At 41.4% G+C, this 24,282-nt stretch overlaps 1 protein-coding gene across 2 annotated transcripts in view; it reads right to left on the reverse strand.

Moving 5' to 3' along the window:
* SLC23A2 (solute carrier family 23 member 2) overlaps window positions 1–24,282 on the reverse strand; it is a 143,982-nt gene that overhangs the window by 61,474 nt on the left and 58,226 nt on the right. For both annotated transcript variants that reach the window (XM_061436583.1, XM_061436584.1), the window contains exon 3: window positions 10,071–10,169. In XM_061436583.1, coding sequence (XP_061292567.1) covers window positions 10,071–10,169 — 99 coding nt within the window. The remainder of the gene's footprint in view (window positions 1–10,070; window positions 10,170–24,282) is intronic.

Genomic DNA, 24,282 nt, shown 5'->3' on the forward strand with positions numbered 1-24,282 from the left:
ACCCCACAGAAGACTGAGTCAGACATACCTGTGGGTGTTTGAGGGTCTCCTGTAGAAGCATGGGCTGGCAGTGGCCTGCCATGGAGACAGGGACACTCTAAGCCCTCTTGGAGGTCGCTGATAGTCCTACTACAGAAACCTATAGACTCCAGGACTGGGTCACCTCATGCCAAACAACTAACAGGGAGGGGAGCATAGCCCCACCCATCAGCAGACAATTGTATTCAAGTTTTACTAAGCACAGCCCTGCCCACCAGACCAAGACCCAGTTTCCCCCACAGCCTGTCCCTACCATTAGGAAGCTTATACAAGCCTCTTATTCTCATCTACCAGAAGGCAGACAGAAGAAATAACCACAATCCCATCAGCCTCTAGAACTAATACCACAATCACAGAAAACTACCCAAAATGACATAGGATTATGTACCAGATGAAGAAACAAGATAAATACCCAGAAACACAACTAAATGAAATGGAGATAGGCAACCTCCCAGAAAAAGAATTCAGAATAATGCCAGTGAAGATGATTCAGCATCTCTGAAAAAGACTGGAGGTGAAGATTAAGGTGATGCAAGAAATGTTTACCAAGGACCTAGAAGAACTAAAGAACAAACAAACAGAGATGAACAATACACTAGACAGAATCAAGCACAGAATAACTGAAGCAGAAGAATGGATAAGTGACCTGGAAGATAGAATGATAGAAATCAATGCTGCAAAATGGAATATAGGAAAAAGAATGAAAAGAAATGAAGACAGCCTAACAGACCTCTGGGACAACATTAAACACACCAATATTCACATTATATGGGTCCCGGAAGGAGAAAAGAGAAAGGACCCAAGAAAATATCTGAAGAGATAACAGGTGAAAACATCCCCCACATGGGAAAGGAAATAGTCAATCATGTTCAGGAAGCAGAGTCCCAGGAAGGATAAACCCAAGGAGGAACACATCAAAACACATGGTAATCAAACTGACAAAAATTAAAGATAAATCATTAAAAGAAACAAGGGAAAAAAGACAAATAACATACAAGGGAAAACCTATAAGGTTATCAGCCTATTTCTCAACAGAAACTCTACAAGCCAGAAGGGAATGGCATAATATATTTCAAATGATAAAAAGGAAGAACCTACAACTAAGAATACCCTACCCAACTAGACTCTTTCAGATTTGATATTGAAATCAAAAGCTTTCCAGACAAGCAAAATTAAGAGAATTCAGCACCACTAAATCAGTTTTACAACAAATGCAAAAGGAACTTCTCTGGGCAGGAAACACAAGAGAAGGAACTGATCTATAAAAAATAAACCCCAAACAAAAAAATCAGAGTAGGATCATATATATCAATAATTACCTTAAATGTAAATGAATTAAATGCACCAACTAAAACATAAACTGGCTGAGTGGACACAAAAACAAGACCCAAATATATATTGTCTATAAGAGACCCACTTCATACCTAGGGATACTTACAGACTGAAAATAAGGGGATGGGAGAAGGTATTTCATGCAAATAGAAATCATAAGAAAGCTGGAGTAGCAATACTCATATCAGACAAAACAAACTTTAAAACAAAGACTGTTATAAGAGACAAAGAAGGACACTACATAATGATCAAGAGTTCAATAACAATTATAAATATATATGCACCCAACACAGAAGCACCTCAATATGTAAGACAAATACAAACAAACATAAAGGGAGAAATCGACAGTAACAAAATTAATAGTGGAAGACTTTGATATCCCACTTTCAACAATGGACAGATCATTCAGACAGAAAATCAGTAAGGAAATGCAGGCCTTTGTTGTTGTTGTTCAGTCGCTCAGTCATGTCCGACTCTTTCAACCCCATGGACTGCAGCACATCAATTTCCCTTGTCCTTCACTATCTCCGGAGCTTGCTCAAACTCACATCCACTGAGTCGATGAGGCCATACAACCATTTCATCCTCTGTCATCCCCTTCTTCTCCTGCCTTCAATCTTCCCCAGCATCAGGATTTTTTCTAATGAGTCAGCTCTTCGCATCAGGTGGCCAAAGCACTGGAGCTTCAGCTTCAGCATCACTCCTTCCAATGAATACTCAGGACTGATTTCCTTTACGACTGACTGGTTTGATCTCCTTGCAGTCCAAGGGACTCTCAAGAGTCTTCTCCAACATCACAGTTCAAAAACACCAACTTTTGGTGCTCAGCCTTCTTATTGGTCCAGCTCTCACATCCATACATGACTGCTGGAAAAACCATAGCCTTGACTATACGGATCTTTGGTGGTAAAGTGATGTCTCTGCTTTTTAATATGCTGTCTAGCTCTGTCATGGCTTTCCTTCCAAGAAGCAAGTGTCTTTTCATTTCATGGCTGCAGTCACCATCAGCAGTGATTTTGGAGCCCCCAAAAATAAAATCTGTCACTGTTTCCATTGTTTCCCTATGTATTTGCCATGAAGTGATGGGACCAGAGGCCACGATCTTCGCTTTTTCAATGTTGAGTTTTAAGCCAGCTTTTTCACTCTCTTCTTTCATTTTCATTAAGAGACTCTTTAGCTCCTCTTCACTTTCTGCCATAAGGGTGGTGTCATTTGCATGTCTGAGGTTATTGATATTTCTCCCTGTAATCTTGATTCTGGCTTGTGCTTCATCCAGCCCAGCATTTCACATGATGCACGCTGCATAAAAGTTAAATAAGCAAGGTGACAATATATGGCCTTGATATAGTCTTTTCCCAATTTTGAACCAGTCCATTGTTCCATGTCTGGTTCTAACTGCTGCTTCTTGACCTGCATACAAGTTTCTCAGGAGACAGGTAAGGTGGTCTGGTATTCCCATCTCTTTAAGAATTTTCCTCAGGTTGTTGTGATCCACACAGTCAAAGGCTGTAGTGTAGTCAATGAAGAAGAAGTAGATGTTCTGCTAGAATTCTCTTGCTTTTTCTATGACCCAACAGATGTTGGCAATTTGATCTCTGGTTCCTCTGCCTTTTCTAAATCCAGCTTGAACATCTTGAAGTTCTCGGTTCACATACTGTTGAAGTCAAGTTTGGAGAATTTTCAGCATTACTTTGCTAGCCTGTGAAATGAGTGAATTGTGTGGTAGTTTGAACATTCTTTGGCATTGCCTTTCATTGAGATTGGAATGAAAACTGACCTTTTCCAATCCTGTGGCTACTGCTGAGTTTTCCAAATTTGCTGGCATATTGAGTACAACACTTTCATAGCATCATCTTTTAGGATCTGAAATAGCTCAGCTGGAACTCCATCACCTCCACTAGCTTTCTTTGTAGTGATGCTTCCTAAGCCCACTTGACTTCGGACTCCAGGGTGTCTGGCTCTAGGTGAGTCATCACACCATTGTGATTATCCGGGTCATTAAGATTTTTTTCCTATAGTTCTTCTGTGTATTCTTGCCACCTAGGATATTTTAGACGACTTAGACTTAATTGTTATTTATAAAGAATCCCATCCAAAAGCAGCAGACTTCACATTTTTCTCAAGTGCACACAGAACATTCTCCAGGATTGACCACATGCTGGGCCACAAGGCAAGCCTTGGCAAATTTAAGGAAATCGAAATCATATCAAGCTTCTTTTCTGATCACAGTGCTATGAGATGAGAAATAAACTACAAGGAAAAAACCTCTAAGAAACACAAACACATGGCAGCTAAACAATATGCTACTAAACAACCACTAGGTTCACTGAAGAAATCAAAAGAAAAAAAAAAAAAAAACCTACAGACAAATGAAAATGCAAGCACAACAGCTCAAAACCTACTAGATGCAGCAAAAGTAGTTACAATACAATCTTACTTCAAGAAACAAGAAAAAATTTCAAATAGACAACTTAACCTTACACCTAAAACAACTAGATAAAGAAAAACAAACAAAACCTAAAGTTAGTAGAAGGAAGGAAATCATAAAAGTCAGAGCAGAAATAAATGAAATAGAAACAAAGAAAACAATCACAAAGATCAATGAAACTAAAAGCTGGTTCTTTGAAAAGATAAACAAGATTGATAAACCTTTAGCCAGATTCATTAAAAAAAAACAACAAATGGAGAGAACTCAAAGCAGTAAAATTAGAAATGAAAAGAGACTACTATGAACAACTGCATGCCAATAAAATGGACAACCTGGAAGAAATGGACAAACTCTTGGAAAGGTACAGTGCCCCCAGACTGAACCAGGAAGAAACAGAAAGAAAATATGAACAGATCAGGCACAAGCACTGAAATTGAAACCATGATTAAAAACCTCCCCAAAAACATAAATCCAGGACCCAACAGCTTCACAGGCTAATTTTATCAAGCATTTAAGAGAACAGTTAACATCTATCCTTCTGAAACTGTTCCAAAAGGCCACAGAGGAAGGAATACTTACCAACTCGTTTTAAAGCAAAGATATGACAAAAAAAAGGAAGAAAACTAGAGACCAGTATCACTGATGAACATAGATGCAAAACAAATACTAGCAATCCATATCCAACAACACATTAAAAAGATCATACACCAGGATCAAGTGGGATTCATCCCAGGGATGCAAGGATTTTCAACATCTGTAAATCAATTAAATTGAAGAATAAAAACCATATAATCATCTCAATAGATGCAGAAAAGGCTTTAGACAAAATCCAGTGCTCATTTATAATAAAAACTCTCCAGGCCGGCGGCGGCCGGGCGGGCTATCGCGGACTCCGCTTCCCGGCGCGCCGCGCCAGGCGGCGGGGCGGCGGGCAGAGGGCGGGTCGACGCGGGTGGCCGGGCCGTGAGGCCTGAGCGGCGCTCTGCGCCGGGCCGCGCGCGTCCTGCCGCCTCCGAAATAAATTATTAAAAAAAAAAAAAAAAAAAAACTCTCCAGAAAGTGGGCACAGAGAGTACAAACCTCAACATAATAAAGGCCATATATGACAAACCCACAGCTAACATCATACTTAATGTGAAAAGCTGAAAGCATTCCCTCTAAGATCAGGAACAAAACAAGGATGTTCACTCTCACCACTTTTAATCAATATAGTTCTGAAAGTCCTAGCTACAGCAATCAGAGAAGAAAAAGAAGTAAAGGGAATCCAAATTGGAAAATAAAACGTTAAACTGTCACTGTTTACAGATGATATATTATACACAGAAGATCCCAAAGATGCTACCAGAAAATTACTAGAAGTCATCAATGAATTTGGTAAACTTGCAGGTTACAAAATTAATACACAAAAAGTCTGTTGCATTTCTATACACTAACAATGAAAGATTAGAAAGAGAATTACAAGAAGCAATTCCATTTACTATCGCATCAAAAAGAATAAAATACCTAAGAATAAACCTACCTAAGGGACAAAAGACCTGTACTCCCGAAACCGTTAAGATACGGATGAAAGAAATTGGACGACAAACAGATGGAAAGATATACCATGTTCATGGATTGAAAGAACTCATATTGTTAAAATAACTATACTACCCAAAGCAATCTATAGATTCAATGCAATCTCTATGAAATTACCAATGGCATTTTCCACAGTACTAGAACAAAAAATTTCAAGATTTGTATGGAGATACAAAAGACCATGAACAGCTAAAGCAATCCTGAAAAAGAAAAACAGAGCTGGAGGAATCAGGCTCCCTGACTTCAGGCTATATTACAAAGCCACAGTCAACCAGACAGTATGGTACTGGCACAAAAATAGGAATAGATCAACAGAACAGGATAAAAAAAAAAAAACAGAAATAAGCCCATGCACCTATAGTCAATTAATCTATGACAAAAGAAGCAAGACTACACAATGTGGGAATGACAGTCTCTTCAGTAAATGATGCTAGTAAAAATGGAAAACCACATGTAAAAAATATTAGATCATTCTTTGACCCCATACACAAAAATAAGCTTAAAGTGGATTAAAGATCTAAATGTTCAGCTGGACACTATAAACTCTTAGAGGAAAACATAGGCAGACCACACTCTGACATAAATCACAGCAATGTCTTTTTTAACTCATCTCCCAGACTAATGGAAACAAAAGCAAAAATAAACAAACTGGACCTACTTAAACTCAAAAGCTTTTACACAGCAAAGGAAACAATAAACAAAACAAAAAGACAACCCACAGATTGGGAGAAAATATTTGCAAATAATGGGACTGATAAGGGATTAGTTTCCAAAATTTACAAAGAGTTTATGACATTTAATGGCAACCCACTTCAGTATTCTTGCCTGGAAAATCCTATGGATGGAGTAGCCTGGTAGCCTACAGTCCATGAGTTTGCAAAGAGTCGGACATGACTGAGTGACTTCACTTTCTTTCTTTCTTTATGACATTTAATAGCATCAAAACAAACCACCCACTCAAAAATGGGCAGAAGACCTGAATAGACATTTCTCTACAGATGGCCAACAGGCACATGAAAAGATGTTCAAAATTGCTAGTTATTAGAGAATGCAAATCAAAACTACAATGAGATATCACCTCACACTAGCCAGAATGGCTATCATCAAAAAATCCACAAACAACAAATGCTGGAGAGGGTGTAGAGAGAAGGGAATCCTTCCGTGCTGTTGGTGGGAATGTAAAATACAGTCACTACAGAGAACAGTATGGAGGTTCCTTAAAAAACTAAAACTATGAGCTACCATATGACCCCACAGTTCCACTTCTGGGCATATACCCAGAGAAAAACATGGCCTGAAAAGACACATGCATGCCACTGTTCATTGCAGCACTGTTTACAATGGTCAAGACATGGAAACAATCTAAATGTCAATTGACAGAGGAATGGATAAAGAAGATGTGGTACATATATACAATGGAATATTACCCAGCCATTAAAAAGAATGAAATAAGGCCATTTGCAGCAACATAGATGGACCTAGAGAGTGTATACTGAGTGAAGTAAGTCACACAGAGAAGAAATATCATATGACATCCCTTATGTGTGGAATCTAAAATGATACAAATGAACTTACTCACAAAACAGAAGGAGACTCACAGACTTAGAAAACAAACTCATGGTTGCCATGGGGAAGGGATAGTTAAGGACTTTGGGAAGGTCATGTACACACTGCTATATTTAAAACAGATAACCAACAAAAACTTATTGTATACACATGGAACTCTGCTCAATGTTATGTGCCAGCCTGGACAGAGGGGGATTAGGGGGAGAATGGATATATGTATACATATGGCTGAGTTCCTTCACTGTTCACCTGAAACTATCACAATATTGTTAATTGGCTATATCCCAATACAAAATGTTTTTGGTGTTAAAGAGAGAGAGAGAGAATCTGCATGGTTCATAAATCAAAAAAGGTTAAAACTTAAAAAAGAAACACCCTCATTATGAAGTTCAAGTCCCTCAGCCTCCCTAACTGAAGAATCCTAATGATACTGAGGTCCATACTAAGAAAGTACTGGAAATGAGTCCCAACATCATCCTACGGACTTATGATTGATGATCTGGGGCACTAACCTTCTGGTCTTTTCAGCAAAAAAATCCCTTTGAGCAAATTCCAAAATGAGTCTCTTATAGCTAATATCAGATTAGCCAGAATTTTTTTTTTTCCCACGTAAGGTCACTCAGATGAAAGGGGAATAAATACTTCTGTCCTACATTGATATTTGCAGAACAGCAGATATTATGGATGCTAGGTTGCATCTCAATGTTCAACCTTCACTGAGAGATACACTTTTATAAATTATGAAAACTATGTTTGTAAATAGAGAAGTGAATTGTGGACATAAAATGGTCATGCCATTTGCTTAATGGCACTGGGCAGCATTTATGTCATAATGACAAATTCATGACTAGTAATATATATAAAATAAAATTTTCTTTGCAGTAAAAAAAAAAAAAGAAAAGAAATTCAAGAGTTTTAATGGACACCAGAAAAGCAAAGTTTTTAATAAAATAAGTAAGTACATTAAAATGAATAGCTAAGAAACCCTACGGATATGGAGAACACTTGGGACAGAATCTCTTGCTTTCAGTTCTTTTGTCTTTCCTTGAATGGTTCATTCTTATTTCATAGTCAAGTGTTCAGAGAGCCTTTCAATGCCATCTGAAAAGCAAGATCCCAAAGAGTAAAATCTCTGGTGTCAAGTTTTCTTTACACAAATTCAAGACAACAAAAGACCTAATATTTCATTTTCTTCACCTTTAAAACAAGGATAGTGATGGTACCTTTCTCACAGGGTTGCTAAGAGGACTAAATGTGACAGGCTGCTGAAGCTAAGGGTCTGGACCTTTGGCACTATTCAAGGTATGAGAACTGTTACTATTCTTGCCATTTCGTAGGAAAAGAAAAAGGACCAGTAAAATAGGAAGATATTCTATTTCACTAGTGTTCAAGGAAATACACACCTATTAAAGTTCAGATGATAAAGAAAATGTTCACCCGAACAATAAATGTCTAGCATAAACGTGCTAACATTACCGTACTAGACATTTTTCCTGCCAGCAGATCAGTAAAAGGTACACCTACAGATATTTTACAACCTGAAAAATTAATACTCTATCAATCATTTCAAAAGAGAGCCATCAATTCCTGGATAATGAACATCCAAAATCATGACAGCCTTCAGCCTGGAAATTCTGGTGACTCTCTGATTAAGGATCAAATATCTGTGGTTAGGATGGAGTTCAACAAGTCTGTAAAAGACAGAAGCACTTTGCTACAAAATGTGTCTCTTGGATGTTGAAACTCAAGCCAGATAAGGAGTAAGCTCCCAGATCCTGCCCTATGTAAAGAGTCTCTGCTGCAGACCAAAGCCTCAACAATGGCTGTTCCCATCTCCATGCTCTGAGGAGCAACTCGGAAATCAGTACTATAGAAATTTCAACATCTTGGCATGAATCTATAATTAAGATTCACGTAACTTATAATAGCTTGACCAAACAACAGCAATATTGGTCAAGATAGCCAAAAATGAAATTTCCATCTCCCAAACTAGAAAAGAAAGAAAAAGAGAGAAAGAGAAAAAGAAATTACAGACACAAAAATTTGATTATTTAAGAATTTCAACATAATTTATTTTGTTCTTTACCATTTTTGTGATTGTACTGTATACTTACTGCACTAGTACCTGAGCTAGGAATTATATTTGTATATATCAACTTCCCAGGGGTCTGTTATTAGAATACACAGTATACACTGTCTATAGTATAATATAGCAATTCTAGAATATAACACATCATTATATAAGTTAATGATAAAAAATAAAATCTGTCTTAAAAATTTGTCAAATGAAACTCAAATGAAATTGAGACGTCTAAGGGCTGCAAAGCAGTCTGGAAATTCCATGTTATTATACTTTTCACATGTATCAGACACAGTAGCAGATACAAAGAGAAAAAGAAATTACGGCATGCGGATCCTCTCTGGGCAGCTTTCTCCAGGCCCCTATGAATATGGTCATACATTCTATGGTCACACAGACTGATTTGCCAAGCAGATGGGATGAGGGATCACCCACTTCCGTGTGTGATTCTCAAATATCTTTGTTCAAGGCATTTTCACAGTCTACATAACTTATCTACTGGCGTCTTTTATTTACTGTACACAGTATGTACTGTGTGCTGCAGTCCACGGGGTCGCAAACAGTTGGACACAACTGAGCGACCGAACAGAATTGAACAGTATGTACCAGGCACAATGCTAATAACTTTATATATATTATTTCAATACCCACAACTTTACGGCAGATGCTGATATTTTTATATCCATTTTAGAGGTGAGGAAACTAATACCCAGAAAGCTTAAGTAATTCCCTCAGGATTGGAGTCATATTAGTATCCAGACCTAACGACAGACCTCAAACTCCTAACCACTTCACTATGGGATCCTGGCTGAGGTTTAAAAATATCTAGTTAAAGACCTCTACATGGTTCTCACTTAAATATTGCCATTAAAACAATAAAAATTTCTAAGTACTATTCCTTATCACTCCTTCTATTTCCATTATAAAGAACACAAACACATATACACTCAGAAAGGAAGAGACAAAAACTCCAGATGGATACCCACTTCCTTATATAGGATCTTCCTTGTATAGTAGTGGGTGAATGGATGGGGCTGATGAAAGAGGTACCTTTTCTGCGATGCCGTTTTCTGTTGTATATATTGCCATGAGCTCGGTGTCTTCATTGTCCTGTTCACCACTGGACGTGGCCCCTCCATTGATCACCACCTGAAGAGAAACAATTCATTCAGAGGTTTGTTTCACCCTATACCACTCTATTGTATAAAAATGTTTTCCCTCAAAGAAAATAACTGCATGAATTCCCCTATCAGACTAGCCAAGTTTTAAGTTTTCTTAAATGAAGCTCCTGACATACACATATGCACCAGGGACCACACATGTTTCTGATGGGAATGCATCATGTGTCCTATAGAATGAGGATACATGAATGGGAGTCAGCTGAAGGACACCAGAAATGGAACGCTCTGAGGAACTATAAGGAGCAGGACCCCAGCAGCCTCTAGGGACAAGGGAGGCTTGGGTGTGAGGACAATGCTACAATTTCTGAGCAGGTGAGAAGCATCCTGAGCGGCCTTGGTTAAGGTCCTTTCCCAATGCCAGATTAACAACTTCTATGTCCCTACAGGGAAGAAATGTATGCCAGTTCGAGCAATTCATGCACTGCTGTTACCCTTATTTACTAATTTATATTTCTCACAGCAATTAAATAAACTAGCCCACTGGTGTGTCCACTTCTTTGTGGCACTGAGGGGATGTGGATGGGTAGTGGCTGTCTATGACAACAAAATTGAGTTTCTAGACCCTCAAGATAAGGACTAGAAGTTATCCTGAGATTCAAAGAAAACCTGGCCACTTGGTAGGTCATGACCTTCTTCATGCCTACCCTTGGTGAGGTGCAACTTAGGTCCTGGCTGACTGCAGCAAATATCTGAAAATATTTTCAGTCTTTAGCTTAGTGATTCCATTTTTTAAAAATTATCTTGAAAAAAATAATACTGAAAGTGATTTTATGTGTGAATAACAACACAACTACGTTTTTTAAATACTGAGGAAAAAAAGAAAAAACTACATTAAAAGTTTAAATTCTAGTGTGATAAAACACACTAAGGAGATGTAAAAAGATGAGTGATGGTGTAAGAGAAAACAGGGCAACACATAACAAATGATTGGTACTAGTAATTCAAAAAGAATACCTACAAAAAACCCAAAGGATAGGAATCTATCCATAGGAAAAAAAGTAAAATATCCAATGAGACAAACAAAAACCCGTTCAACCTTAGCTAAAACTACAAAAGTTACAAAATATAATTTTATATTTTAACATAAATTAGGAGGAAATTTTAAAAGAGGAATCTGGTGTTGACCAGGGCGTAGAGAGATTATGTTCCTGGTGGAATGAGCTTTCTGGAGAGTAACTTAGCACTGGGATTTGAAATAGGCATTTTCTTGGAGCCAGCAATTTTACTTACAGAAACTTATCCTCCAGAAATATCTATGCAATATATATGTTCACAGTTGATGACTACAGCATTACTTAAAATGCTGAATACTTGGAAAACCATAAATGTTTATCAAAAAGTCATTGTTAAAGTATCATGTATCTATTTCAAGAATAGCATTCAGCCATTAAAAAAATTTTTTTGGCTACGCTGCACAGCTTGCAGGATCTTAGTTCCCCAACCAGGGCTTGAATCTGGCCAACAGCAGTGAAAGTAACAAATCCAAAGCACTGGACAGCTAAGGAATTCTCAATATTCAGCCATTTTAAAGAATAAAACGGACTTTCCCGGTGGTCCAGTGGTTAGGAATCTGCCTGTCAGTGCAGGGGACATGCGTTTGATCCCTGATCTGAGAAGATCCTATGTGCTGCGGGGCAACCAAGCCTGTTGTGCTGCAACTGCTGAGCCTGTGCACCCTAGAGCACTGCAACAAGAAAAGCCGCTGCAATGAGAGCCCTGTGCACAGCAACTAGAGAACAGCCCCTACCTGACACAGAAGAGAAAGCCCACACAGCAACGAAGACCCAGCACAGTCAAAAATAAATAAATGATAAAATAAAATAAAAAATAGAAGCATAAAACTGATGCACTGACAAGGAAACAAGTCCAAGAAATTCTGTTGGTTTTTTTTTAAGTCACAAGTATAAGCCTACAATTATCCGGATTATGATAAAAAAAAAAAAAAATTTTAATACCCTCTCTATCTCTCCAAAATATGTGGGAAAGGATCCAGAAAAGTCAAAATCACTAATAGGCTGCCCTCAGGGCAAGGAGTCGGAGAAGGCAATGGCACCCCACTCCAGGACTTTTGCCTGGAAAATCCCATGGACGGAGGAGCCTGGTAGGCTGCAATCCATGGGGTCGCTAAGACTTGGACACGACTGAGCGACTTCACTTTCACTTTCCACTTTTATGCATTGGAGGAGGAAATGGTAACCCACTCCAGTGTTCTTGCCTGGAGAATCCCAGGGACGGGGAAGCCTGGTGGGCTGTCATCTATGGGGTCGCACAGAGTCAGACACGACTGAAGCGACTTAGCAGCAGCAGCAGCAGGGTAAGGAGTAATGATAGGTACTTTTCATTCCCAACCCTTCTGGACTAGGATCCAGAAGGATCTGGATCCTTTTTTCTCTTTTGGCTGTGCTGGGTCTTCGATGTAGCATGCAGGCTTCCTCTAGCTATGGTGTGCAGGCTTCTCATTGCAGTGGCTTCTCTTGTTGCAGAGTATGGGTTCTAGGGAGCATGGGCTCAGTAGCTGCAGTGCAACAGGCTTAACTGTCCCAAGGCAGGTGAGATCTTCCCAGACTAGGGATCAAAGCCGTCTCCTGCACTGGCAAACAGATTCCCAACCACTGGACCATCAGGGAAGTCCTGGATCTTTTATAATCAGTACACATTCAGGTGTTGTTTGTACACTGCTTTTTAAAAGGGCTAATATAAAAGGCATACACCAGTATACCAAAATAGTAACAGTGATTGCCTTTAATCAATGGAGCCATTTTTACCCTCTTTTTCTCTTTACAGATTTTGGTAATTTTCCACAATGGAGACAATTTATTTTTATAACAGGGAAGACTTTAAAAAGACTAAATAAAGATCTGAGCAGCATGGCTTGGCTAAGGCAGTCCAGAGAGATTTCAATCCACCTATTTCTGCAGTTGAAGAAATAAGGCCACAGAAAACTTTAATTTCTTATTCAAGGTCATACAGATTATATAACCCAAGTATAAGGCTAGTTTCAAAGTATTCCAAAAAAATCTCAATTCACTAGTATATAATTCTTACAGTATAAAATAGTCTTAATTCAAATAAAAAATTGCTTTTAAAACTACCTTTAAGTCATGCTATGGCTTTTTACGCAAGACAACTGGGTTTGTGACATTTCTTTGCCTACACAACTAGCTGCCAGCAGGATACATCTCCCAGCCAAGTTTAAGTCCACAACATGAAACTCTCACTACTATAAAGAACCATGTTCCAACCATGATCCAAACTCCATATTTTCCAATGAATCAGCTCTTCGCATCAGGTGACCAAAGTATCAGAGCTTCAGTTTTAGCATCAGTCCTTTCAATAAATATTCAGGGTTGATTTCCTTTAGGACTGAGTGGTTTGATCTCCTTGCTGTCCAAGGGGAAAATCTTTCAAGCTAGGTTGCAGCAGTACATAAACCAAGAACTTCCAGATGTATAAGTTAGATTAGACAAGGCAGCAGAATCAGAGATCAAATTGCCAGCATCTGGTGGATCACAGAAAAAGCAAGGGAGTTCCAAAAAACATCTACTTCTGCTTTATTGACTACGCCAAAGCCTTTAACTGTGTGGATCACAACAAACTCTGGAAAATTATTAAAGAGATGGGAATACCAGACCTCCTTACCTGTCTCCTGAGAAATGTGTATAGGACAAGAAGCAACAGGTAGAACTGGACATGGAACAATGAACTGGTTCAAAACTGCAAAAAGGAGTACATCAATGCTGCATATTATCACCTTGCTTATTTAACTTACATGCAGAGTACATCATGCAAAATGCCTGGCTGCATGACTTATAAGCTGGAATCAGGATTGCTGGGAGAAATATCAACAACCTCAGATATGCAGATGATACCACTTTAATGGCAGAAAGTGAAGAGGAACTAAGAGCCTCTTGATGAAGGTCAAAGAGGAGAGTGAAAAAGCTGACTTAAAACTCAACATTCAAAAAAACTAAGATTATGGTATCTGGTCCTTCACTTCATGGCAAATAGAAGGGGAAAAAAAACGGAAACAGTGACAGACTTTATTTTCTTGGGTTCCAAAATCATTGTGGATGGTGACTGCAGCCATGAAATTAAAAGATGCTTGCTCCTTGGAAGAAAAATTATGACAAAGCTAGACAGTAGATTAAAAAGCAGAAACATCACTTTGCCAACAAAGGTCTGTATAGTCAAAGTTACAGTTTTTCCGGTAGTCATGTACAGATGTGAAAGTTGGACCATAAAGATGGATGAGTGCCAAAGAACTGATGCTTTCAAACTGTGGTACTGGAGAAGAGAGTCTCTTGAAAACATGGAGATCAAACCAGTCAATCCTAAAGGAAATCAATCCTGACTATTCACTGGAAGGACTGATGCTGAAGTTCCAATACTCTGGCCACCTGATGGGAAGAGCCAACTCACTGGAAAAAACCCTGATTCTGGGAAAGACTAAAGGCAAAAGGAGAAGGGGGCAACAGAGGATGAGATGGTTGGATGGCATCACTGACTCAATGCATATGAGTTTGTTGAAACTCCAGGAGACAGTCAAGGACAGGGAAGCATGGCGCGCTGCAGTTCAAGAGGTTGCAAAGAGTTGGACACATCTTAGTGACTGAACAACTAAAATTAATACATGACTTTTTGTTATAATTAAAGTGACCGGATATCAACCAAACCAGGACCCTTGTGAGCATAAAGGGGAGATGTATCAACAAGTATGACTTGTCTTCTAGCAGCCTACTTCTGCTAGAAGACAAGAGGGAAAAGACCTCAGACGACTGTGTGACTTCACTTTCACTTTTCACTTACATGCACCGGAGAAGGAAATGGCAACCCACTCCAGTGTTCTTCCCTGGAGAATCCCAGGGATGGGGGAGCCTGGTGGCCTGCCGTCTCTGGGGTCACACAGAGTCGGACACAACTGAAGCGACTTAGTAGCAGCAGCAGCAGCAAAGGAATCAATCACGGCTTTCCTGACTATATATGAACGTGAACACAAAGCATAATGAAAGAATACAGAATTAAAGATTCTGCTCTATCAATTCATTACTTCCTCACACCAACTTAAAAATGTTCCTGTCTGTGTGTCTCTTACTTCAGCAAAAGGGGCCACCATACGCCCAGGTGGCCTATCCCAACCTCCTCAAGTCATTCCTGACTTCCTATTGTATACCCTACCACCCACACTTAAGACAACACCAAATTTGGTCACATCTGTACCTTTAGCGCCTCTCAAAGCTGCCTGTTCCCGATCTACCCATCTTTCCTCTTAGGAAAGATGGACCCTAATTCCATCTTATGACCTAATTCCAAGGACCCTAATTCCCAGTTTCCTGACCTCAGCAGGACTGCCAAGCCCAAATGCCTTTTCAACATCTTATGCCTCAGAGCTCATGATGCATCAGCCTTAATTCCCTCTTTACCCCATCTTAGGACCGCGGCACATCACTACAGTCACTCTCGCACAAACCTTCACTGTCCTCTCTGGTGCTCACCTGGCTAAGTCAAGTCATCCATCCTTACTCTTCATCCAGCTTACTTTTGCAATGCCTTCCTCACTGGCTGCTTATGCACACCAAGGAGAATGTCATTCTCCCGCTCAAACAATGACCTCTCTTGACGTCTCCCTCCCACCTAAGCTACCACTCCTTCCTTCTCCCTACTGCTGGTCCTCCTCAGCTTCCATACTTCCAAACACCACATCTCTTCAGTGCAGGGTCCGCAGACACTCTTGCTCTCTTAGGGGCATCTATCCCTAGGAGATACCATCTAATCCCTTGGCTTTACACCATCTCCACACTGCCCACATGCAGGGAACAGCTTCAGCCACACCGCTGCCCTTCCCTGCTTTCTATCCAGTGTCTCCATGGTCACACTAAACTTACGACTCCCTCTGCCTTGTACCATCTCAGTACTTGGCCAATTCATCTCGCAGATGCTCGGGGGGAAACCTGAAGCCATCCTTGGTTCCTCTCTCTTGTTCCTACTCTCATCTAGTCCGTCAGCATCCAGGTCAGCTCTCCTCCAGTGCCTGACCACTTGTCACCACCCCTACACTGCTGGCACCCTACCTGGAGCCCTGTCAGCCCACCTGCTCTGTGGGAATCACCTCCCGACTGATCTTCTGCTTGCTTCTTCAGTTGGCTTCCCACTCAGCAGTCAGAAGGAGCCTTTAAAATTAGGCAGAGCACATCACACCTCTGCTCAAAGCCCACTACCAGCTTTTTATCTAACTTGAAAAGCCAAAATCCTCACCAGGGCCATGAGGCCTACATAGTCTACTGACATCACCCCACCCTCTGTCCAGCCACACCTCCTGCTCAGGGCTCCTCAGACACACCAGGCACCTCTTGCCTCAGTGTCTGCACTTGCAGCTCACACACTGCCATGATGGTCTTCCATTTTCTAGTGCCACCTTTCCTGGCCAACTGAAAGTTTAACATATCAGCCTGAGCAGTTTCTATCCCTCTTCCTGGTTTTATTTTTTCCTTGGTGCTTAGATATACATCTACACATGTGATCTATTTTTAGTGTACATTACCTGTCTCCCCTGCCAGAATGAAAGCTTTGTGAGGTCAGGGCGGGTTGCTGTTTAATTCACTGCTGTTCCCTAGAGTTTTGAACCAGAGGGAAATAACCAAGAGCATTTTTTAAAGGATAAATTAATCAACAGTCTGCAGGTACTGAATGACCAGTGTGACTTCACATTCTATCCCTTGCTATCTCCCTTCCTTGATTTATTTTTGTCACAGAGCTTGTCACCAGCTGCCACATGATGCTTCTGCTTATTTATCATCTGTCTTCTCTCACCACCTGGAGATTTCACAGGGGTAGGAATCTGTGTTCCCAGAGCCTCACATGAAGCATCTGGGAAGCAAAGAATTCCTTTCCTTTCTGCTCTCCCAGGTCAAGTCATAATCAGTCCCACCTGAACTGTTTTAAACCCTAGCTCTCCTTCCAATCTCCAGACCTCCTCGTGCCCACAGCAGGAATTCTCTACCCTAAAACTTGAGTGCAACTGTTTCTGTTACAACCGTTCATGAGCACCCCTACTGCCCAACCCAACTCTACCGTATTGTTTACAATGAACCTGTACCCAGGGCAGGAGATGGATGCCACTATTCCCTCAGTCAAAAGATCCTCGTTCTCCCTCCTCTGGACCTGCTACACCCAGACATTTCTCAGGACTCGTGTCATCTTCTGTGTGGTTGGGCAGGGGTTCCTCATGGGCACGCCCACAGCACCCTTACTGAATTCAAACCCTAATACTTATGGTTTGTTTGCTGACTTGCTGTGTCTTCTACTATATTAGAAAAATCCAGTTTGGTCTACCTACTCCCATCTTTTCTGTCTCCTTTATTGCTCACACAGAATACTTCACCTCTGACACTCCTGCCACCAAATGGGAGAGGATTTTTCTCCACAGCAAGGAATTCTCTGTGAAATCAGCTAGACGTTCTGCAATTTAACTCAACTCTGACAGTCTACCTAGACAGTGTTAAGGGCTCAGTCCCACATGACTGCTCCCCCTACTACTTTTGACGTCAATCCCAAGTAGTAATCCAAGCCTTTCCCACAACTTCTGCCCAATTTATCTACAAATTGGAGGTTGCCACAACCCCCTCCTCAGGTCTGATTAATTTGCTAGAGGTCACAGAACTCAGGGAAATACTTTATGTCTGCCAGTTTATTAAAGGATATAATAAAGGATAGAGGAAAACAGCCAGATAAAGAGATACAGAGAGCAAGGTCTAGACAGGAGCATCAGTCCCTGTGGAACCAGGGTCAATCATCCTATTGGTGCGAACATTTTCACCAACCTGGGAATTCTCCAAGTTCTCCACTACTGGATTGTATGGAGACTCTCTCCAGTACACATAATCAATCATTAACTCCATTTCCAGCAACTCTTCTCTCTCCAGAGGATGAGGTATGAGGCTGAAATTTCCAAGCTTCAAATCATGGCTTGGTCTTTTTGGTGACCAGTCTCCAACCAGAAGCCATCCAGAAGCCCACCCAGAGTCACCTCATTAAAACATGATGCTCCTAGTGTACTTCTCACTTAGGAAATTACAAGGGGTTCCAGAGCTCTGTGCCAGGAGCCAGGGGCAAAGACATACATACACACACACACACACACACACACACACACACACACACATATATACACACACACATACTTTTTTTTTCCCCCTAATATCTCACACCCCAACTGGGCTGTAAGTAGCTTGTTACAAGGTTTGCGTGGTACCTACCAAGTTAGGGATCACGGGTTCTTAACATTATATGGCTCTAAAGAAAATATACCAAGGAAATCTGAAATAACAGATTTGTATGAACACTGATGAATATTTTTCCTATTCTTTGATAAAATTGAACCTAATAAAGCTACTCCTCAGACCATCCCCTTAATATCTCCAGATTGAATGATCTATTCTTGGCACCCAAGAGAGGTGCCAAGTTTTCAAATACTCTCACAGAGCCTGTTAGAAGGAGAAAAAAACAAAAACTTAAGGCTCAGTGGAAACACTAGACTGTATCATCACTCTATGCCAACAGTAAGTTCAACCTATTTACTTAGTTTTCCTTGGATGTCCTTCCAGGTTCAGAAGATATAGGAGCTAGCAACACAGGGGAACTGCACAGTAAACCACTTCCTGGCTGTGCTTCCTGGCCAGTGTCCTTAGGGTATGGCAGTTCTTTAAGACTTCTGTTTGTTTCTGGTTCTGATTTCGTGCTGGTCTACATTCATTCCTTACACACATCCTCAGCTGAGTTCAGTTCAGTCACTCAGTCATGTCTGACTCTTTGCAATTCCATGAATCGCAGCACGCCGGCCTCCCTGTAGATCACCAACTCCCAGAGTCCACCCAACCCATTTCCATTGAGTCAGTGATGCTATCCAACCATCTCGTCCTCTGTCGTCCCCTTCTCCTCCTACCCTCAATCTTTCCCAGCATCAGGGTCTTTTCCAAAAGTCAGCTCTTCGCATCAGGTGGCCAAAGTATTCAAGTTTCGGCTTCAGGATCAGTCCTGCCAATGAACACCCAGGACTGATCTCCTTTAGGGTGGACTGGTTAGATCTCCTTGCAGTCCAAGGGACTCTCAAGAGTCTTCTCCAACACCACAGGTCAAAAGCATCAATTCTTCAGTGCTCAGCTTTCTTCACAGTCCAACTCTCACATCCATACATGACTACTGGAAAAACCATAGCCTTGACTAGATGGACCTTTGTTGGCAAAGTAATGTCTCTGCTTTTTAATATGTTGTCTAGGTTGGTCATAACTTTCCTTCCAAGGAGTAAGCGTCTTTTAATTTCATGGCTGCAATCACCATCTGCAGTGATTTTGGAGCCCCAAAAATAAAGTCTGACACTGCTTCTCCATCTATTTCCCATGAAGTGATGGGACTGGATGCCATGATCTTAGTTTTCTGAATGTTGAGCTTTAAGCAAACTTTTTCACTCTCCTCTTTTACTTTCATCAAGAGGCTCTTTAGTTCTTCTTCACTTTCTGCCATAAGGGTGGTGTCATCTGCATATCTGAGGTTATTGATATTTCTCCAGGCAATCTTGATTCCAGCTTGTGCTTTTTCCAGCCCAGCATTTCTCATGATGTACTCTACACAGAAGTTAAATAAGCAGGGTGACAGTATACAGCCTTGACGTACTCCTTTTCCTATTTGGAACCAGTCTGTTGTTCCATGTTCAGTTCTAACTGTTGCTTCCTGACCTGCATACAGGTTTCTCAAGAGGCAGCTCAGGTGGTCTGGTATGCCCATCTCTTTCAGAATTTTCCACAGTTCCTTGTGAGCCACACAGTCAAAAGCTTTGGCATAGTCAATAAAACAGAAATAGATGTTTTTCTGAAACTCTCTTGCTTTTTCCATGATCCAGCTGATGTTGGCAATTTGATCTCTTGTTTCTCTGCCTTTTCTAAAACCAGCTTGAACATCTGGAAGTTCATGGTTCACGTATTGCTGAAGCCTGGCTTACAGAATTTTAAGCATTACTTTACTAGCATGTGAGATGAGTGCAATTTTGCGGCAGTTTGAGCATTCTTTGGCATTGCCTTTCTTTGGGATTGGAATGCAAACTGACCTTTTCCAGTCCTGTGGCCACTGCTGAGTTTTCCAAATTTGCTGGCATATTGAGCGTCGCACCCTACCTCTAAAAGCACACAAACTTGCCTAACAAGATTTCCCTGGGATATAGAGAAGCTCTTTTACTATCTTTCTCCTATGTAATATCAACTCTGAACATAGCAGAGATATTACTTTGCCAACAAAGGTCCATCTAGTCGATGCTATGGTTTTTCCAGTGGTCATGTATGGATGTGAGAGTTGGACTGTGAAGAAAGCTGAGCGCCGAAGAATTGATGCTTTTGAACTGTGGTGTTGGAGAGACTCTTGAGAGTCCCTTGGACCGCAAGGAGATCCAACCAGTCCACCCTAAAGGATATCAGTCCTGGGTGTTCATTGGAAGGAATGATGCTGAAGCTGAAACTCCAATACTTTGGCCACCTGATGCGAAGAGTTGACTCACTGGCTAGGAGGCATTGGGGGCAGGAGAAGGGGATGACAGCGTATGAGATGGCTGGATGGCATCACTGACTCGATGGACATGAGTCTGAGTGAACTCCGGGAGTTGGTGATGGACAGGGAGGCCTGGAGTGCTGTGATTCATGGGGTCGCAAAGAGTTGGACACGACTGAGTGACTGAACTGAACTGAACATATGACCTAATTTCTATGAACCTTGGGGCTTTGCATGTCTCTTGATTTTAATGTGATTTATTCATTATTCTTCCTCTATGTATGGCTTACTCTCTCATTATTGTCATGAGTCTTTGTTTTATTTTAAGAATAAAATAAATTTTCATTTATTTCCTTCCATAGGAATTGTTTTTGAAAAAATCAGCACTTGTAACGTTTGAGGAAACAATTATCTAACATAGGATGCCCCGAGATCTTGAACACCTGTACCCCCAGCAACCCATTCCTGAGACCATCACCAAACCTGGTTCTGAGTAACAGCCAGCTTTGTTCCCACTGTCCCACCTCCCTGCACTCCAGCACACTGGCCTCTAGATGTCTTAGCCAGCCTGAGGCCCAACTTCTAACTCCAAAGCAAACAAGGAAATAAGAGCCTGAATTTTAGAGTCTAGGAAGGGCTTGATCAGCTAACAAATTAAAAAAAAAAAAAAAGTTGACTAGTCCAACTGAGAGACTGGACTTGTATTTTATCTAATTTTAATTAATTTGCATTTAAATCGCCAGATATGGCTAGCAGCTACTGTGCTAGTAGCACAAGACCTAGAGAATCTAGAGGTGGCACAGATCTAGAGAAAAAAACAAATACAGAGCTGCCCTATTGGTTACTTTTCTATGTTTACATTTTGGAAAGCCAAGATGAAGTAAGGCCCTGGCAGGCAGTGATGTCCTTGTCCCAGTGCTCTAAGACGCCCACAGGCTGGCATCTCCAACAGCGAGATTCTCAACTCTCCTTTCTTCCCATGCCAGCTCTCTTTGGATTCAGCCAGCAGCCACCGTAACCCCATGTGTTTAAGAGAATTTATTATTATTATTTCACTCCTGCTTCTCTGTGCTTCAAGTTCCATGGCCCCAGTGTCTGCAGGAATTTCATCAGCATCTCAAATCCACAATTTCTCAAATGCAATCCATTATCTTCTATCTTCCCCCATCCTCCAAACCTATGATTTTCCCTGTACTCCTTCTTTTCTGCAAAGGTTCCATCACACAACCAGGTTCCCTTTATATAAATCTAAATGTCACCCTTAACTTTCTCCTCTCTCTCAGCTCTCAAAATCTCCTCAGCATCTCTTCTATCAGCCTCATCTCCATTCCTGCTGCATTTACCCACACTTAAGACTTTGGTATCTCCGAAGCCTCCCTGACTCTCCCTGTCCTAACCTGTCTTCACCCCAACCAGTTTTCCCCAAATGAGTCCAGGGCCCTTCTGCTGCTAAGTCGCTTCAGTCGTGTCTGACTCTGTGCAACTCCATAGACGGCAGCCACCAGGCTCCACCGTCCCTGGGATTCTCCAGGCAAGAACACTGGATGGGCTGCCATTTCCTTCTCCAGTGCATGAAAGTGAAAAGTGCAAGTGAAGTCGCTCAGTCGTATCCGACTCTGAGCGACCCCATAGACTGCAGACTACCAGGCTCCTCCGTCCATGGGATTTTCCAGGCTAGAGTACTGGAGTGGGTTGCCATTGCCTTTTCCGCAGGGCCCTTCTAGTCAGCCCAACTGTATGCTCCAGGAATTCCTACTGCAATGCTCACTCTACTGTGCTGGAACTGTCCACTTACTGCTTCTGCTCACCCACTGCTGCTGCTGCTGCTGCTAAGTCGCTTTAGTCGTGTTCGACTCTGTGCAACCCCTGAGACGGCAGCCCACCAGGCTCCCCGTCCCTGGGATTCTCCAGGCAAGAATACTGGAATGGGTTGCCATTTCCTTCTCCAATGCATGAAAGTGAAAAGTGCAAGTGAAGTCTCTCAGTCGTGTCCGACTCTGAGCGACCCCATAGACTGCAGCCTACCAGGCTCCTCCATCCATGGGATTTTCCAGGCAAGAATACTGGAGTGGGGTGCCATTGCCTTCTCCAGTTCACCCACTACTTGAGGGCAAAAAGTAAATTGGAAGGTTTTATGCATAGATATGGGCCATCTCTAATACAGAATGTGTTCAATAAATACTTGCTAAATGAGAACTACAACAGATATCTGTTATGGACTGAATGTTTTGTCCCCCTAAAATTCATTATGTTGAAGCCTTAACTCCCAAGATGATTAGAAGGTAGGGCCTTTGAAAGGTAATTCAATTTAGATAATGTCTTAAGGGTAGAACCCCCATAACAGGCTTAGTATTCTTTTAAGAAGAGACACCAGAGCTTCTTCTCTCAGTCTTGTCAGGATCCTGTGAGAAGGCAGCTATCTGCAAGCCAAGAAGAATCCCCATCAAGAATCAAATCTGCTAGTACCTTGATCTTGTTCTTCCCTGACTCCAACAAAACTGTAAGAAAGAAATGTCTGTGGAAGTGTTAGTCACTCAGTTGTATCTGACTCTTTTAAGACCCCATGGACTGTAGCCCACCAGGCTCCTCTCTGTCCATGGAATTCTTCAGGTAAGAATACCGGAGTGGGTAGCCATTTCCTTCTCCAGAGGATCTTCCTGACCCAGGGATCGAACCCAGGCTTCCTGCATTGCAGGAGGATTCTTTACTGTCTGAGCCACGAGGAAAACCCTTAAGTCACCCAGTCTATGGTAAATTGTTACAGAAGCCAGCATTGACTAAAATGACACTTCTCTTTGTCTAATTGTGCCCAACTCCAGTGTGTTCTAAAGTGCAACCTTTTAGGTTATTCCCCTAGTCAAAACTCTTGGGAGAGCTTTTTACTGATAGACTATAAAGTTCTAAACTTTTTAGCCAATCATTCAGGAGCTACCTGGAATCTCAGCTTCCAGCCTACTGTTCTGACACCATCCTCCACACCTTTACTCTTCTACCCCTGACTTGCCTCAGATTGCTCCCTTCCCCTGCACTATCCTGACATGTTCTGACCCTGCCTCCTTTCACTTCAGGGTCCATTTCAGCTGCCACTGCATCCAGAGACCAACATAGCCAAGGGTCCTCTCCCCACCTCAACATCCCTTGCCTTTCCCCACACCTGGCTTTTTCTAATGCAATCACATTTTCCATGAGAGAATATAGTCAGAAGAAAAAAAATCACCTATATTTGAAACTGGCTTAGAGATTCTCTTAGGAGGACTAACCTTCTAATCCGAAACACCATTTCTCAAATGCACTGAGGGGCCACATTTTAGGGAAAAGAAAACAAAACCACAACCAGAACCACAAAGTCAGTCAGATGCTAACACTGACAAATAGCTGTAAGAAACAAAACTGAGTATCACTTTTCACCACTGCTCCCACTGGAGCATCAACTACAGCAGTTAAATCACCACCGCTCCCAACTCTTTATTTGGAAGACTATCCCCAGGAACATCAGTGAAACTCAGATGATCAATGCATGTGCAGCCCCTGTCTTGCTCACCTGGCTATGA

The sequence above is a fragment of the Bos javanicus genome, chromosome 13, assembly GCF_032452875.1.
Source record: "Bos javanicus breed banteng chromosome 13, ARS-OSU_banteng_1.0, whole genome shotgun sequence".
NCBI lineage: Eukaryota > Metazoa > Chordata > Mammalia > Artiodactyla > Bovidae > Bos > Bos javanicus.